The sequence below is a fragment of the Quercus robur genome, chromosome 10, assembly GCF_932294415.1.
Source record: "Quercus robur chromosome 10, dhQueRobu3.1, whole genome shotgun sequence".
Lineage (NCBI taxonomy): Eukaryota > Viridiplantae > Streptophyta > Magnoliopsida > Fagales > Fagaceae > Quercus > Quercus robur.
This window is the reverse complement of record NC_065543.1, coordinates 52,746,307-52,761,326: the sequence shown is the minus strand read 5'-3', so window position 1 is coordinate 52,761,326 and position 15,020 is coordinate 52,746,307. Positions and strand designations below refer to the sequence as shown.

The 15,020-nt window shown below is 36.9% G+C and overlaps 1 protein-coding gene across 1 annotated transcript; it reads left to right on the top strand.

The window, feature by feature from the left end:
- Window positions 1-11,291: 11,291 nt before the first annotated feature.
- On the top strand, window positions 11,292-13,666 carry LOC126704339 (uncharacterized). Its single transcript, XM_050403330.1, has 5 exons — window positions 11,292-11,543; window positions 11,895-12,084; window positions 12,169-12,339; window positions 12,414-12,871; window positions 12,950-13,666. The coding sequence occupies exons 1-5, from the start codon at window positions 11,292-11,294 to the stop codon at window positions 13,463-13,465; spliced, it is 1,587 nt and encodes a 528-aa protein (XP_050259287.1). The 3' UTR covers window positions 13,466-13,666.
- Window positions 13,667-15,020: the final 1,354 nt, after the last annotated feature.

The window sequence follows — 15,020 nt, the reverse complement described above, 5'->3', positions numbered from 1 at the left end:
GTTTCTACTCCATCCATGATTCCTTCCCCTTTCTGTCTACTTTTCCACACTTAACATTGTGGTCACTAGTCCATTTGGTTAGACATTTTGAAAGAATAAAAGAGCATTTTTAAACTCAAAATTCTGTTTTGCAATCAAAAACTCTTCGTAACTTTTTTACAATCACTCATTTCAAACATAAAACACAAATTTTCAACAACTTATACGAATGCACCCACTATCTCATGAAATATATGCAAAAAAATATTGTCATTCTATGTATTCCAATATATGCTATGTGTTAGGTTCTAAAAGACTTAGGTATTTATGTATTTAGAACTCTAATGTGTATTGTTGGCAAACCATGATCAAAACAATGTGTTTGGAAGTGTTTTAGTCTTGCTCAAAGTTGTGTATTTTATGTAAAATTGGAATCGAGCTAATGCAGAAAGAATTATGCATTTCGGCCTGGCTTAATCGATCGAAGTTTAGGCTCGATCGATCGAATCTCGGGCAGAATGTTTTTTTCTGTAGATTTCCAACTCAGCACTAGTTATTTAAAACGCTTTAGGGTTTTCTAATTTGTTCTAAGTATAAAAGGCAAATCCTAACCACGTTTTAGTGTTGCTCATATTGCTATTTGTGCAAATCTCTTGTGAGATTTAGAGAAGCTTTCCTTTATACAAACTTAGGGTTTTCAAGGAGAAGATATTTTTCTACACTTTGATGATCAACTCGGTTGCTGCTATTGAAATTTAAAGAAAACACAAGCAGGTGTGCTTGTATCTGATAGTGAATCCAAGAAATAAGGAGTCCGTGGATTCGGAGTTTGCACGTAGTCGTATCAGTAAGTTCTACTGGTTGGTAGCAATAAGAAGTCGAGCGTGGGGGCTTGTAAGTCTTATTGTATGAACTTCGATTCTTTCAAGATAGTGGATTTAAGTTTACCTTGAGGATAGTTAGGTTAAATCCTCCCTAGGTTTTTACCAGTTTGATTTCCTGGGTGATCATATCTTGTATTATTTATCTTTCCACTGTTTTGCATGATATGATCTTTGTAATTATGATAACATAGATTTGTTAAATTGGACTAAGTAACAACTTAGCTAATTACCTAGGTTAAATCAATTGTATTTTAAGGGGTCTAAAAACTATCAAGTGGTATCAAAGCGAGTTGCTTTCTTGTTGTTGATCTTTTGATCACTGAGCTGATCATTGACCCATGTTGTCATGGAACACGGACACTCTCTAGTTATTCCTCCTCACTTTGATGAGAATAATTATGCTTATTGGAAAGTAAGGATGAAAGCATTCCTAAAATCGATTGATAAAAAAGTTTGGAACTCCGTTGAATACGGATGGGAGAAGCCTACTACTCCTGTTAGTGAGTGGGAAACTTCTCAAAAAGAAGCAGCTGCGTTCAATAGCAAGACTATGAATACTATCTTTAACGCTGTTTCTATAGAGGAATTTAAGAGAATCTCTAATGTTGAGGTTGCTCATACTACTTGGAATATCCTCCAAACTGTGCATGAAGGCACAAAGGCTGTAAAAATCAATAAATTGCAACAATTGATTTCTAAATTTGAAAGCATTAGGATGTCTGATGATGAATCTTTTGATGAATTCTATACTAAATTGAATGATATTGTTAATTCTGCTTTTAACTTGGGTGAAATCTATAATCAACCTAAAATTGTTAGGAAGATTCTTAGATCTTTAACTGAAGACTTTAGACCCAAGGTGACTGCCATTACTGAAAGCAAGGATGTGGACTCCATCCCTGTTGATGAACTTGTAGGATCTCTCCAATCTTATGAGTTGGATCTACCCAAAACTACCAAATCTAAATCAATGGCTCTTAAGTCAGTTGATGATGTTGAAGGTGGTGGATTTGATGATGAGCTCTCTGCTACAGAGACTGCTTACCTTCCCAAGAATTTTAAAAACTTTCTCAGAAATAATAACAGAAAGGCAAGAGGCACGAACACTGCTGAACCTAGAAACTTTAGGAAGTATGATCCCACTAAGGTTAACAATAATGATAAACCTAGAGAAAAAGTAGGTCAATCTTCTGATAATTCTTTGGGTTCTCAGTGTTTTGGACGTCAAGGGTATGGTCACATGAAATCTGAATGTCCTACCTATTTGAAGTCTAAGGGTAAGGCTATGGCTGTAACCCTTAGTGATGGTGAAGTTTCTAATAATGAGTCTGATTGTAATGAGGATGGAAACTTCATTACTTTCATTGTTATTGATGTAGTCAATGAGAGCATATCTGTTAAAGAGAACCCTTCTGATGGGGAACTCTCTGAAGATGCAGATCTTCAAGAAGCCTATAATAAATTTTGCAAAGTTGCTGCAAAGGATGCTATGAATGTTGAACTTGGCCTGAAGAAAATTGAATCTCTTGAGCTTGATAAGAAGAATTTGCTTGTAAAATTGTTTGATGCTAAGGAACTTTTGAACAATGTGAAAACTGAGAATATGCTTTTTCTTGATAAAGTTAAATATTTGGAACTTGATTTATCTGTTGCTAGATCTGCTAGTTCTAAATTTGATCAAATGTTGAGTGTTCAAAAGTCTCCTTCTGACAAATCTGGTTTAGGTTATGTTGAAAGTATCTTTGTGTCTGCTCCCCATTCCAGAAACTTTGTCCCTTCTTCTTCTTCTAAACCTTCTGTAAGTAAGATTGTGAGTGAAACTGTCAAAACCCCTGTGAGTGAGGTTGTCAAACCCATAGAAATTTCATCATCTAGGAAGATTAGGGTTGATCTGAAAGAGTCCAAGCCTAAGAAGCCTACCCTATCTAAGGACAAGACACATGATAAGCCTGCATGGGTTTGTCACTTTTGTGGAAAGTCTGGACACATACATCCAAACTATTACAAGCTGCAAGCTGCAAAGAGAGCAAACAAACCAAAAGTACCTGTGCCTCAAGCACAAGATCCTATGGTACTTATTGGTGAATTGGTAAATGTTTTAAATCTTTATTTCAATCCTGGAGTTGGTAATCATTCCCATGTGAATAAGAACTCCAATGCTCATGGTGCATCTAAAAGGTTTTGGATGCAAAAGACTCGAACTAACTGAGTCTTTCTGACATGGTCCTTGTGCTTCATTGTTCTACCCTCTGTGACCATTGTTCTTTGGTTTTTTTTTTTTTTTAGGATTTGCATTGTATAACATTCATGCATTTCATTCTAGGTGTTTTTTTTTATATAAATTAAAAAAAAAAAAAAAAAAAAAAAAAAAAAAAAAAGGAAAAAGAGAAAAAGGAAGCAAAGTGTGTTTTGTACCATTCTTCTTGGTTTTTGAGAACAAGGTTAGTCAATTTATTTTCACATAACATGTCTTTTGTACCTTGTTTAGCTTTGATGAGCTTACTTATTGCACTTTACTAGTTGAAACTTTGTAGTGCATGTTGTGTGAGAAAGATGTTTATGGTTTTTGATTACTCTGTCTTAATCTTGAAGTCACATGTTTTTTACTGTCGGACTTGAACTTTTAGAGAAAGGCATAAATAACCATCTCACCACTGTTCACTAGCCAATCATGAACACCTTAGTGCATATCATAAGATTTCGTGTTCGAAAAAATGTAGCATATGCACAAAAAGAACTTAAGGTGAAGCCTCGATTTAAATTGCTTAATACTTAAAATTAGTGTGTACTATTAGGCTTGATGCCAAAATCACATGACTTAAAATTGGTGTGTATATTATGAGGTATAAAATCAAGAAACTTACATGATTGAAAGCTTATGATCTAGGAGATGTGGGAGTTATATGATGTAACTTTTTAGGTGATAGTCTCTTTTAAATTCTTTGTGATGAATTTTGTAGACTTTGTGATTGATTCCTATTCACATATCACATCACATGTATCTCAAGTTTTTGCTAGTTGCACACACTACACAAGTTACTCTTTGCTAAATATTGTACATGTTATTGTGTGTGTTTATGGTCTGACCAACCAAGTTTTGAAAATACTTTGAATTTTGTGCAAAATCAATTTGATGCTTGAAAATTTATAGAGAATGCAAGAAATTTTGATTTTGGGAATTTTGGGCTTAAATTCTTGTTTTTGAAAATCACATTATCACATACTCATGCATTTTATTCTTCAATTTCAATGCTTTGAGTTGTTTTTGAATTTTTTTTCAAAAACTGTGTTTTTCCTCAAAATTAGTGAGCCTTTGCCCATTTCAATTGATCCATTCTATTTTTCGATCAATCGAAATTTTTTAAAATATGTTTTAGAGAGCCTCTGTCTATTTCGATCGATCGAAACTGATTTTCGATCAATCGAAATTTTTTAAAATTGTTTTATCAAGTCTCTGTCTGTTTCGATCGATCGAAACTGTTTTTCGATCAATCGAAACTCGTGAATCAAGTTTTTTTTAAAACTCAGATTGGACTATTTCAAACTTACTTTTCAAACTTTTTCAAACTTTCCTCTCTCTCTCCGACTTGGCAAGGCTCCACTAAGGATTTTTTGTCGTTTTCGGCCAAACTTTTTGCAAGGTTTTTCTCTCCCAAGGCCGGTAAGACCCTTATACCCTTCCTTTTGGATTTATTTTCATGTTTTCATGCATAAACTCATGCATTTTAAGGGGATTTTCGGAACTTTTCACTATTGGGATTTTTGTTGAATCAATCCTCTTTTTCTGAAATTGATCATTGGGTTTTGCTCCTATATTGTTATATTCATGATATATGTTGGTTAATTTGATCAATTTGGAGCTTTGTGAAAAATTGAAAATTCTAGGGCTTGTAATTAACCTGAATTGGGGATTTTGTTCAAATTTGGCTAAATTGATGAAATTGGCTTGTTCAATTGATGTAATTGGTTATTATTTTCTAAAATCTATCTTGTATGATGATCAATTAGTCAATATCTTTCAAATTGATCGAGTGGTTTTTCAAAATTTTGGGGTTTTTGTGTTAAAAACTCTATGCTCAAGCCAATTTTGTGAATTTGAACTTAATTGCACTGCATTAGGACATACATCATGCCATTTAAAGTGTTTATGCATCATATAGTTTTTGTTCTATATTTTTTTATGTGCTAACTTACAGTCTGCCCTTGGTATTTTTTTGTGTTTTTGTTCCTTTACTTTGTGTTTTGGTCCTTATCCTAACACCATGCCTAGGAAAACTAGAGCCCATAGGACCCCTTCCACTTCCTCTGAGTCTCTCTCTAGAAGTGAGGTGTTTAGGAATGATAGAAGCAGAGAGGCCTTTGAGACTTTGAACAGTAAGTGTAAGATTTGGGTTGAGCGTGCTATGATTTTAAATGAAATTGATCCAGCCATTAGGGCTAACTTTGAGTCTAGAGGTTGGTTGCCTCTCTTAGAGATAGATCATCCACCTCCCACTGCCCTGATTAGAGAGTTCTTCTCAAACCTCTCTTGCCACGTCTATGATTCCAACACACTTGTTAGAAGTTGGATACGAGGTGTTGAGTTCACCATTACCCCTCGGGTAGTGGCTGAGGCTCTTGGGGTTTCGGTTGTTCGGGAGCCTGACTATCCCTATGATAAGTCTCCTCCCTTAGATGTTGTCATGTCATACATCACTGGGTCATCTATCCAGTGGGGTTCTAATCCTCGGATCACGTCCACTGAGCTTACCGAGACTGCCTATCTTTTCTTTAGGATAGTGTGTCATTCGTTGTGGCCTATTTCTCATCTCCACACCATCCCTCTAGAGCGATGTGTGTTTTTGTATGCGTTCGTTTCTGGTGCGTCTATCAGTTTCCCTCATCTGTTCCTTCGTTCTTTGAACGAGGTTCATAGGAGTTCTGCCATAGGGCATGCGCTTATTTATCCTATTTTCATTCATAGGATTCTGCTGTTTTTGGGTCTAGATGGTTTCCCTTCTGGTGAGCCTGTTCATGTCGTTGCTCCCATAGGTGCCACCTTTCTTAGACAGAGGGCTGCTCACTTGAGAGTTGCTCCTTCGCATCCTAGAGATGCGTTATCTAGTGATGTTCCCCCTCCTCCCTCTTCTACAGGTTCTGATGCTGCTGAGACGTCTGGTGCTGCTGCTGCTGATGCTGATGTTCCTCCACCAACTACTTCGGATGATTCAGACATTCAACGTACGTTGGATCCTTCGCATCCTAGAGATGCGTTATCTAGTGATGTTCCCCCTCCTCCCTCTTCTACAGGTTCTGATGCTGCTAAGACGTCTGGTGCTGCTGCTGCTGATGCTGATGTTCCTCCACCAACTACTTCGGATGATTCAGACATTCAACGTACGTTGGATCATGTCTTGACCGTTCAGGTGGCTCATGGACAGATTTTGGTGGACGTGCTCGATGAGATTCGTGCCTTGCGTGCGAAGTTGGCACAGTTTAGACGCTCTTCCACACCACCACCCTTTTGATGATGGATTTTGTTTGCCCTTTGGCACTCTGTCACAAAAAGGGGGAGTACATTTGTAGAGTTTTTGTTTTCAGGGAGAGAGTATTTTGTTGGTTGGAGCTTATGGAGTTTAGATTGTATCTAGGTGCTTCACATTGTATTTTACCTTTTTAACTCTTGCCATGTTTTTGATGGGATATTCATGTTAGGGGGAGTGTTATTTTTTTTGGTACCTTATATGTTTCTTGTTTTTAAACTGTTTATTGATTTATATTTATGAGTTATTCATTGATATATGTCTTTATTGTGTGTTATTTGAAATCAAGAATTTAATTTGTTTACTTGTATTTTTTTTCCACACATGCGGTTATGCATTTTGTTTAGTGTTTCAGGAAATATACAGGTTGATTCAATTGAGCTGTTGTCTACACCTGCAACTGATGGATAGTAGTTAGAATTGAATTTGTTTTATGAGCATTATTTGTGTAAAGGGCTTTTATTTTGTAAACTTTGAGCTTCTAGTTGTGTTTTGTCACGGATTACCAAAGGGGGAGTTTGTTAGATTCTAAAAGACTTAGGTATTTATGTATTTAGAACTCTAATGTGTATTGTTGGCAAACCATGATCAAAACAATGTGTTTGGAAGTGTTTTAGTCTTGCTCAAAGTTGTGTATTTTATGCAAAGTTGGAATCGAGCTAATGCAGAAAGAATTATGCATTTCGGCCTGGCTCGATCGATCGAAGCTTAGGCTCGATCGATCGAATCTCGGGCAGAATGTTTTTTTTCTGTAGATTTCCAACTCAGTCCTAGTTGTTTAAAACGTTTTAGGGTTTTCTAATTTGTCCTAAGTATAAAAGGCAAACCCTAGCCACGTTTTAGTGTTGCTCATATTGCTGTTTGTGTAAATCTCTTGTGAGATCTAGAGGAGCTTTCCTTTACACAAACTTAGGGTTTTCAAGAAGAATATATTTTTCTACACCTTGATGATCAACTCGGTTGCTGCCATTGAAACTTAAAGAAAACACATGCGGGTATGCTTGTATCTGGTGGTGAATCCAAGAAAGAAGGAGTCCATGGATTCGGAGCTTGCACGTGGTCGTGTCAGTAAGTTCTACTGGTTGGTAGCAATAAGAAGTCAAGCGTGGGGGCTTGTAAGTCTTATTATATGAACTTCGATTCTTTCAAGATAGTGGATTCAAGTTTACCTTGAGGATAGTTAGGTTAAATCCTCCCGAGGTTTTTACCGGTTTGGTTTCCTGGGTGATCATATCTTGTGTTATTTATCTTTCCGCTGCTTTGCATGATATGATCTTTGTGATTGTGATAATCTAAACTTGTTAAATTGGACTAAGTAACAACTTGGCTAATTACCTAGGTTAAATCAATTATGTTTTAAGGGGTCTAAAAACTATCACTATGCATAATATACTTTTACTCAAATTTTCTAATTTATAAATTGTTGTTTATTTAGAGTGTTTGCACAAATTTTAATCGAATTATAGATGTTCTTTTTCATACTTATATCAGTTTAATTTTTTTCCTTAAAAGCTAAAAAATTGAACAAACCATTCAACTAATATTTACACACTTTTGAGGGAAAAGATTTGCTACAAACTAATTTCTTGCAACAACTCCAGCAAAAATGCACACATGTCAATACCTTAAACATCTATCTAGACTTATATTCAAATGAAAACTTTCTTGTTAAGATTGGATTTTTCACCAAATGGTCACTTGACATGTATATATTTTGCAAGAGTTACTGCATGCAAACTTCTTTTAACAAATCCTTGCCCCTCTTTTAATATTTATTCAAACTTCTCATGACATAACCTAACCTCCAAACTTATCCTTAGTATAAATTAGACTATTTCTTTTATCCATGAGGTTATTAATAAATAAAATAGTTTTTGTTTTTTTGCTTTATTTTCCACAAAAAATAGTGGGGATTCCTTATATTTTTCAAAAATCACAACTTTCGGGTAAAGTTGAAAAATATTTATTTTTAGAATTTTAACCCACTCGGGGCGTCCTGTAAGTTGCAACTGTGTCCACAATAATAATATTTGTCCCAACCAGTTTTGAATGCCTATATAATTGGCATCCTGAAATTTTAGTCTACGTTCATGCCCCACTTTTGAGTAAACTTTAGACAATTCGCAAAAATGATTTATTTTTAATAAAATAAAATGAAATGAGGATCAACTTTTATGAGAAAAAGAAAAATGAATAGCTTTTTATATTTTTCACGAGAGTGGTGTTAGAACTTTCCTTAAACTAGTGTGTAATCCCTATACATATGCACAAATATAATTAAAAATAATCATAATTACATGATTCAAATTATACATTTTTTTAAAGAAAAATTTCAAATTAATTATATATATATAGTATTAGCTTACATCTTTTTTAAACCATAAATTTCTAAATGTAACCTATGCTTATGCACGGGAATGATAAATTGTAGTAGTGCTATTGATGTTGGTTTGGCTTATTAAACATATAAGAAATAGTTCGACTAGGACATTTGGATGTACTAAAATAACTTTTCTTTGTAATTTTCATGATATTGATTACGCCAAATTTCTCATTACATTGCTATTACGTATATAATTTTGAAAATCACTATTTTATACTACATATACAATATCAATTCACAATTATTGTATGTGAAATTCTACTAAATACAACACAAAATAAAAATAATAAATTTGTCAAATAGTATCTCCTAAATTGAATGGAGATAAGTGCATGAAATTGTTCAATTCAATTACAGTTTGTTATGTTCAATATCTTCACGTAAAATATATCTGAATAGAAACAGTATAAAAAAATACGTTCATTAGTTCAAAGAAAAAATAACAGCAAAAATAAAAATAATTAATTTGTATGAAAAGCTAACAAATGCAAAATCCAATTTTGATTCTAATTAAATTTAATTTCTCTAAACTTTGGCTTTAAAAAGCATATATATATAGACACACACACATATATGTAGACCAGTGTGTAGCCTCATACATATGCACGCGTTCAAATTATACATTTTTTTAGAAAATATTCAATTGATACATGCTATTAGCTTACATTCTTTTTTAGACCATACATTTTTAAAATATGTCATGGTGTCTCATATATATATATATATATATATGATTTAAAATTTCATTGGTTTTAGACTTTTCGATTTTTGTACTCAATAATTTACTTGCCATAAAAATTAAAAACTTAGATACATGTGGTGAAAAATTTGACTCCAATTGAAATCCAATTTAGAATTTAATTGGGCTTGGACTCTCTAATTTTTACACTCAATAATTCACTTAGCATAAAATTAAAAATTAAATAGGACATGTGGCGCAAAATTGAGAATCCAATTAAAATCTAATTGGATTTCCTTTGAGTTTTAGCAAAATATACAAACTAGCTTGTAACCTCACACATATGTATGAATATACTTAAAAGAAATACATTAAGATACATAATATAATTCTTGTATATAATTTAAATACTATTATTATATAGTCATTCTTATATTTTGTTAACTCTTCAAAAAAACTTATAAGAATATTATTAGGTAGAAAATGTACATTGTCCATATATTTTTAATTTTTTTTATTAATTAATTTTTGATATTGTGAAGCACTTTTTTTTTCTTATTTTCGCAGTTCATTAATTCTAGATTCTTTGGGTTTTGTACTCAATAACTCACTTAAATGAATATTTATAATGTGGTCTCATATTTGGCTCCAAAATTAAGAAATAAAACTCTTTAAAAATAAATAATTTATGACACGTGGCATAAAATTCAACTTCAATTATAAATCTAATTAGTTTTCTCTAAACTTTACCCATATATATATATATATATACACACACACACACTAGCTTGTAATCCAATACATATGCATGGATACACTTAAAGATATACAATAAGATGCATAATATAATTCATATATATAGATAGATATTGATGATTCCTTGGTTATCAGTGGGTTGATAAGACTTGAACATTGATCTTCGGGCTATCTCCTGTAATACCAAAGACACAGAATCAGAAGGGACCGGTGATGACCGGCCAAAAATCCTCCGATGATCAAGTTAGTTACTTGAAACTCTCTGTAACGAAGAAGTATTCTCTTAAAAGTAAGAAAATGTCTGAATACCTTTTTCCTTCATCGAAGAAGCCTTATATAGTGTGTGGAACGGTTATCTATTTGGTAACCGTTCCCAGTGTCGAGGAGTCCGGAGAATTGGGAGTAACCGCTGTGGAAGTTACTAAGGTGGGACGAGCCAAGGAACTCGTCCATCCATAGCGAGAATGGACGAGACCTTCATGAGGAGCTCGTCCACTTTTAGTCCATCCTTAGCAAGGATGGACGAGACCTCCAGGATGATCTCGTCCACTTTTAGTGAAAGACGGACGAGATCATCTAGGAAGGCTTGTCGTTCATAAATGACAAGTAGATCTTAGAGATATTAAGCTCGTCCATATACGGACGAGGGTTGTTGGCACGCTTGCTGTTGCTTCTGTCGTTGGACGATACATATGGACGAATCATGGACTTGGGATTATTCGTGACACCATCAGTTGCCCCCTCGTCCATGTGAGTCGTCCAAAAGGTTGAAACGTTCTTGGACACAATTGGTTTATAATTACTGTGCCACGTGTCCTTTTCTTATTAGAGACTGATTCCGTCGATTTATTTTTCCAAGGTAGATGCCACGTGTTGCTTCTGTATTGGTTGGGTCGTTTCGATTACCCAGGTCAGCATCCTATAAATAGTGGAATGCCTCCCTTGACCCTCCTCATTCCAGAAATTTTCTTCCTTGACATCCATCGTCTAGAGCCTCATCTAGGAGTTCTCTGCGTCTAGAGTCTTCTTCCGTCTAGAGCCAGGTACTCTTCTTTTTCTCGTCTTTAGGTTTAAGTTTCTTGTTAGGGATGTCTGTTGCTTCCTCGTCTACAGATAGCCTTAATAAGGTTATAGACGAGTATTGTGATGATACTAGTGATAGGTCTAGCTCTAGCAGTGCTAGTGATGAGAGTGGAGGAAGCACGGACGAGAACTACTCTTCTGGGGCCCCTGGGCTCCCTATTGAAGTCGTCCAAGAACAGCTTAGGAGAGCTTCTGGTTCTCAAGCTGGTTCTCCGTCCAATCCTACGGACGAGGTAGAGACCGTCTTCAGTTGCGCTGTAGGCGTCCATTCTAAGACGGACGAACAAAGGTTAGGTAACCTTAGGTCCTGGTATCAAATCCCAGACGAGTTTAACCCTAGGCTACCCGTCCATGGAGAGTGGTGTTGTGAGCCCCGTTTTGGAATAGGCGTCTATGAATCTTACTTCTTAGGTGGCCTTAGGTTTCCTTTAAATGCCTTTGCTAGGGAGTTACTAGTCAAATTAGGTCTAGGTGTTTGTCAATTCAATCCCAACGCATGGAGATTAATTATCTCCATGCAAATTTTGTGGAGGGAAGTTTTTGGTAGGGACCGTCCTCTTACAGTGGACGAGTTCCTTTATTGTTATAAACCTTCTGCCATAAGTCAGTCCGAAGGTTTTTACCAATTTACTGCTAGAGGGAATGATTGTAGGTTGATCAAGTCCCTAGCTTCGTCTGATAGGAAGTGGAAGACGGAGTTTATTTTTATTTCAGGCTTCTGGGCAGGGAACCCTGTGGACGTTGGCAGGGATCCCTTTCCTCCTTACACTGGGGACCTGGGGAACCTTCGTCCAGAAGGTACGTCCCTTCCCCTCGTCTACTTTTATTCTTCTATTTAGTACATTTACAATTTCTAACCTTTGTTTGTTCATTGTTTTGTAGCTGCCAAACGTCCGTCCTTGAGTAAATTTCACCGTGACCGCGTCCATAGGGCCCGTCTACACGCAGACAGGAGCTTCCATTCCCTTGTCACGCTTAGGCGTCTGGCCAAGTGGGGTTTAGGTCCCGAGCCTTCAGACGAAGCTATAGCCCACGAAGTCACTGTGCGAAAAAGTAAGTTTTTAACTTAACCTTCCTTTCTTTTTCTTTTTTATGTATACATTCCTCATTTGTTCATCTCGTCCTAGGAATGTCAACAATGAAAGAGAACCGAGGAAAAGAGATCGCAGGAGAGGGGAAACGTCCTGAGGGTCAAGCCCAGGATCGTCCAACGGCTGGGGACAAAAGAAAGTTCTTGCCTAAGAACATTGACCTGGAAGGGCTCCCCAGTCGAAGAGATAAAAGGGTTAAACAAGGCTCGTCCAAGGTTGTCAAGTCCAAACCACCCTCGTCTCAGCCTGCCTTCCAAATAGTTGACGTGGACTCGTCCACTCCAGTTGAGTCCACCCCATCCAAGACTCCTCCCAGAACTCCTGTGGCCAGACCTACCACGCCTGGCTCGTCCCAGCCTTCTATGAATATTATTGCAAATGAAGACCTGGCTTGGGAACGGTTCCAGATGGCCGTCAAGGACGAGGATATAAACATGTGCTATAACATGGGCTTGAAGGAATTTGAGCATTCAGGCGTCCATGACCTTTTCAAGGTATGCCAGTATCCCTCGTCCTTGTTTAGTTATTAAATTTTCCTCATTTAATCATTCTATGTTGTTCTCTGTTCACAGGCCATGTCGAAGTTTATAGCAGCGTCTAGACAGGCGACGGAGCTGGACAAGACGAGAGTCTTGTTGGAGACGAGGATTCTGGAGGTGAACGCTGACTGTAAGAAATGGGCTGGGTTTGCTGAAAAAGCTAAGGACGAGGTCACAGAGCGTAACAAATTGATTGAGGAGCTAAGGACGGATGCATTGGAGAAAGAGACGCGCATTGATCACTTACAACAGATGAACAATGAGTTGAATGCTCGTCTTTCCAAGGCAAGAGAGGACGCTGTGGCTGAGTTCAAGTCGTCCAAAGAGTATACAGACACTTTGGATCGCAATTATGCAGCTGGTTTTGAAGATTTCAGAATGGACGCTGTAGAAAACTTTCCTGAAGTTGACTTCAGCACAATCAAGCTTAACCTTGCTGCTGCCACAAGCTCTCTCCTCCAGACTGGCTCTGATGACGTCAACGTGGAAGACGACGCCAGTACTCAGCCTCCTCAGGACGAGCCTGCTGTGAATGCTCCCCCTTCTTAGGACGAGACTTTAACCTTTATAACTTTTCTTTTTTTGTTTTGTAACTTTTGTGTTTGGTCCTTTGTTTTTGGACTTTTATTTATGTAACAAGAATACATTATACTCGTCCATGGTTTTAGGACGAGTTTGTTAAGTATACTATTTCTGCTTTTCGAACTAATCAAGGGTTTTTGGACGTAGGATGTCCACCCTTTGAATGAAGTTTTATTTTCTTTGCATGGACGAGTGATTTCATCTTCTTTACATGGACGAGTGATTTCATTTTCTTTGCATGGACGGGTGCTGCTAAGCTATTTTACTCCTAGCTTGTCCATGTCGAGAATACATATTTTTCATGTAGTCTGACTCGTCTTAGCAGGTAGTATTTTTAATTAGCTTGATTCGTCTTACGACTTGCAAACTAATTTTTACATACCATCTACCTATTTTGCCAACTTTTTGTCTCGTCCAGAATTTGGATTGTTTTAGTTGGCTTTACCTCGTCCATGAGTTGGACGAGTATGGATGTGGTTTCTTTTATTCAAGAAAATTTAGACGTTACATCTCTGCGTCCAGAGATTTTGCTCGTCTTGGATCTTTCAACCCTCTTGAGGATTGAATTGGACGACAATATCATGGAGAATTCACACAACATTTTGTACATAACATAAATATTGTTTACAGACAAGGCACATACACACTGATGCCTTTTTATTTAATAAATACATACTTCATGACTTCGTCCATAACCACAACACAACTATAAAAAGTAAATCATAGTTTCAAACTTCACACACAAACAATACCAAACATAGTAGTATCAAACAGCATCACTTATAGTAGTACGCTAGTAGACAGACAAGACCCAATCTCGTCCATAGGTTCATTCTTACTGGTAGTACCTCCTCAGGTGCTCCACATTCCAAGGATGTTCCAACTTTCTCCCGTCCAGGGCCTCCAGGTAGTAGGATCCTTGCCTTTTACAGTTAATTACTCTATAGGGTCCTTCCCAGTTTGGGCCCAACTTCCCATGTGCTGGGTTCTTGGTTGACAAAGAGACCTTTCTCAGGACGAGATCTCCTATATTGAAACGCCTAGGCTTCACCATCGCATCATACTGCTTAGCCATGAGGTTCTTATACTTTGCTGCCCTGTATTCTGCGTTTGCCCTTACCTCGTCAATTAGATCGAGGTTCAGACGAAGCTGGTCCTCATTATCCTTGTCTTGATACGTCATCACCCTGTGATTAGCCATATGCACTTCTGCAGGTATGACTGCATCGCTTCCATAGGCCAACTTGAAAGGGGTCTCCCCTGTAGGGGTCCTTACAGTGGTCCTGTATGCCCATAAAACTCCTGGTAATTCATCTGGCCATATTCCCTTTGCCCCCTCAAGCCAAGTCTTGATGATTTTCAACAAGGATCGGTTTGCTACTTCAGCTTGGCCGTTGGCTTGGGGGTGTGCAGGCGAGGAGTAATGGTTCTGAATTCCAAAGTGTAAGCAAAAGTCCTTGAAGAGTGCATTGTCAAACTGCCGTCCGTTGTCAGACACCAATACCTTCGGCACTCCAAATCT

Bases quoted from the DNA above. Each gene is read 5' to 3' on its own strand.
- LOC126704339 (XM_050403330.1), top strand. From the start codon at position 11,292: ATGTCTGTTGCTTCCTCGTCTACAGATAGCCTTAATAAGGTTATAGAC. The intron at 12,085-12,168 runs GTACGTCCCTTC...ATTGTTTTGTAG, and splicing joins GGGGAACCTTCGTCCAGAAG to CTGCCAAACGTCCGTCCTTG. The intron at 12,872-12,949 runs GTATGCCAGTAT...CTCTGTTCACAG, and splicing joins GCGTCCATGACCTTTTCAAG to GCCATGTCGAAGTTTATAGC.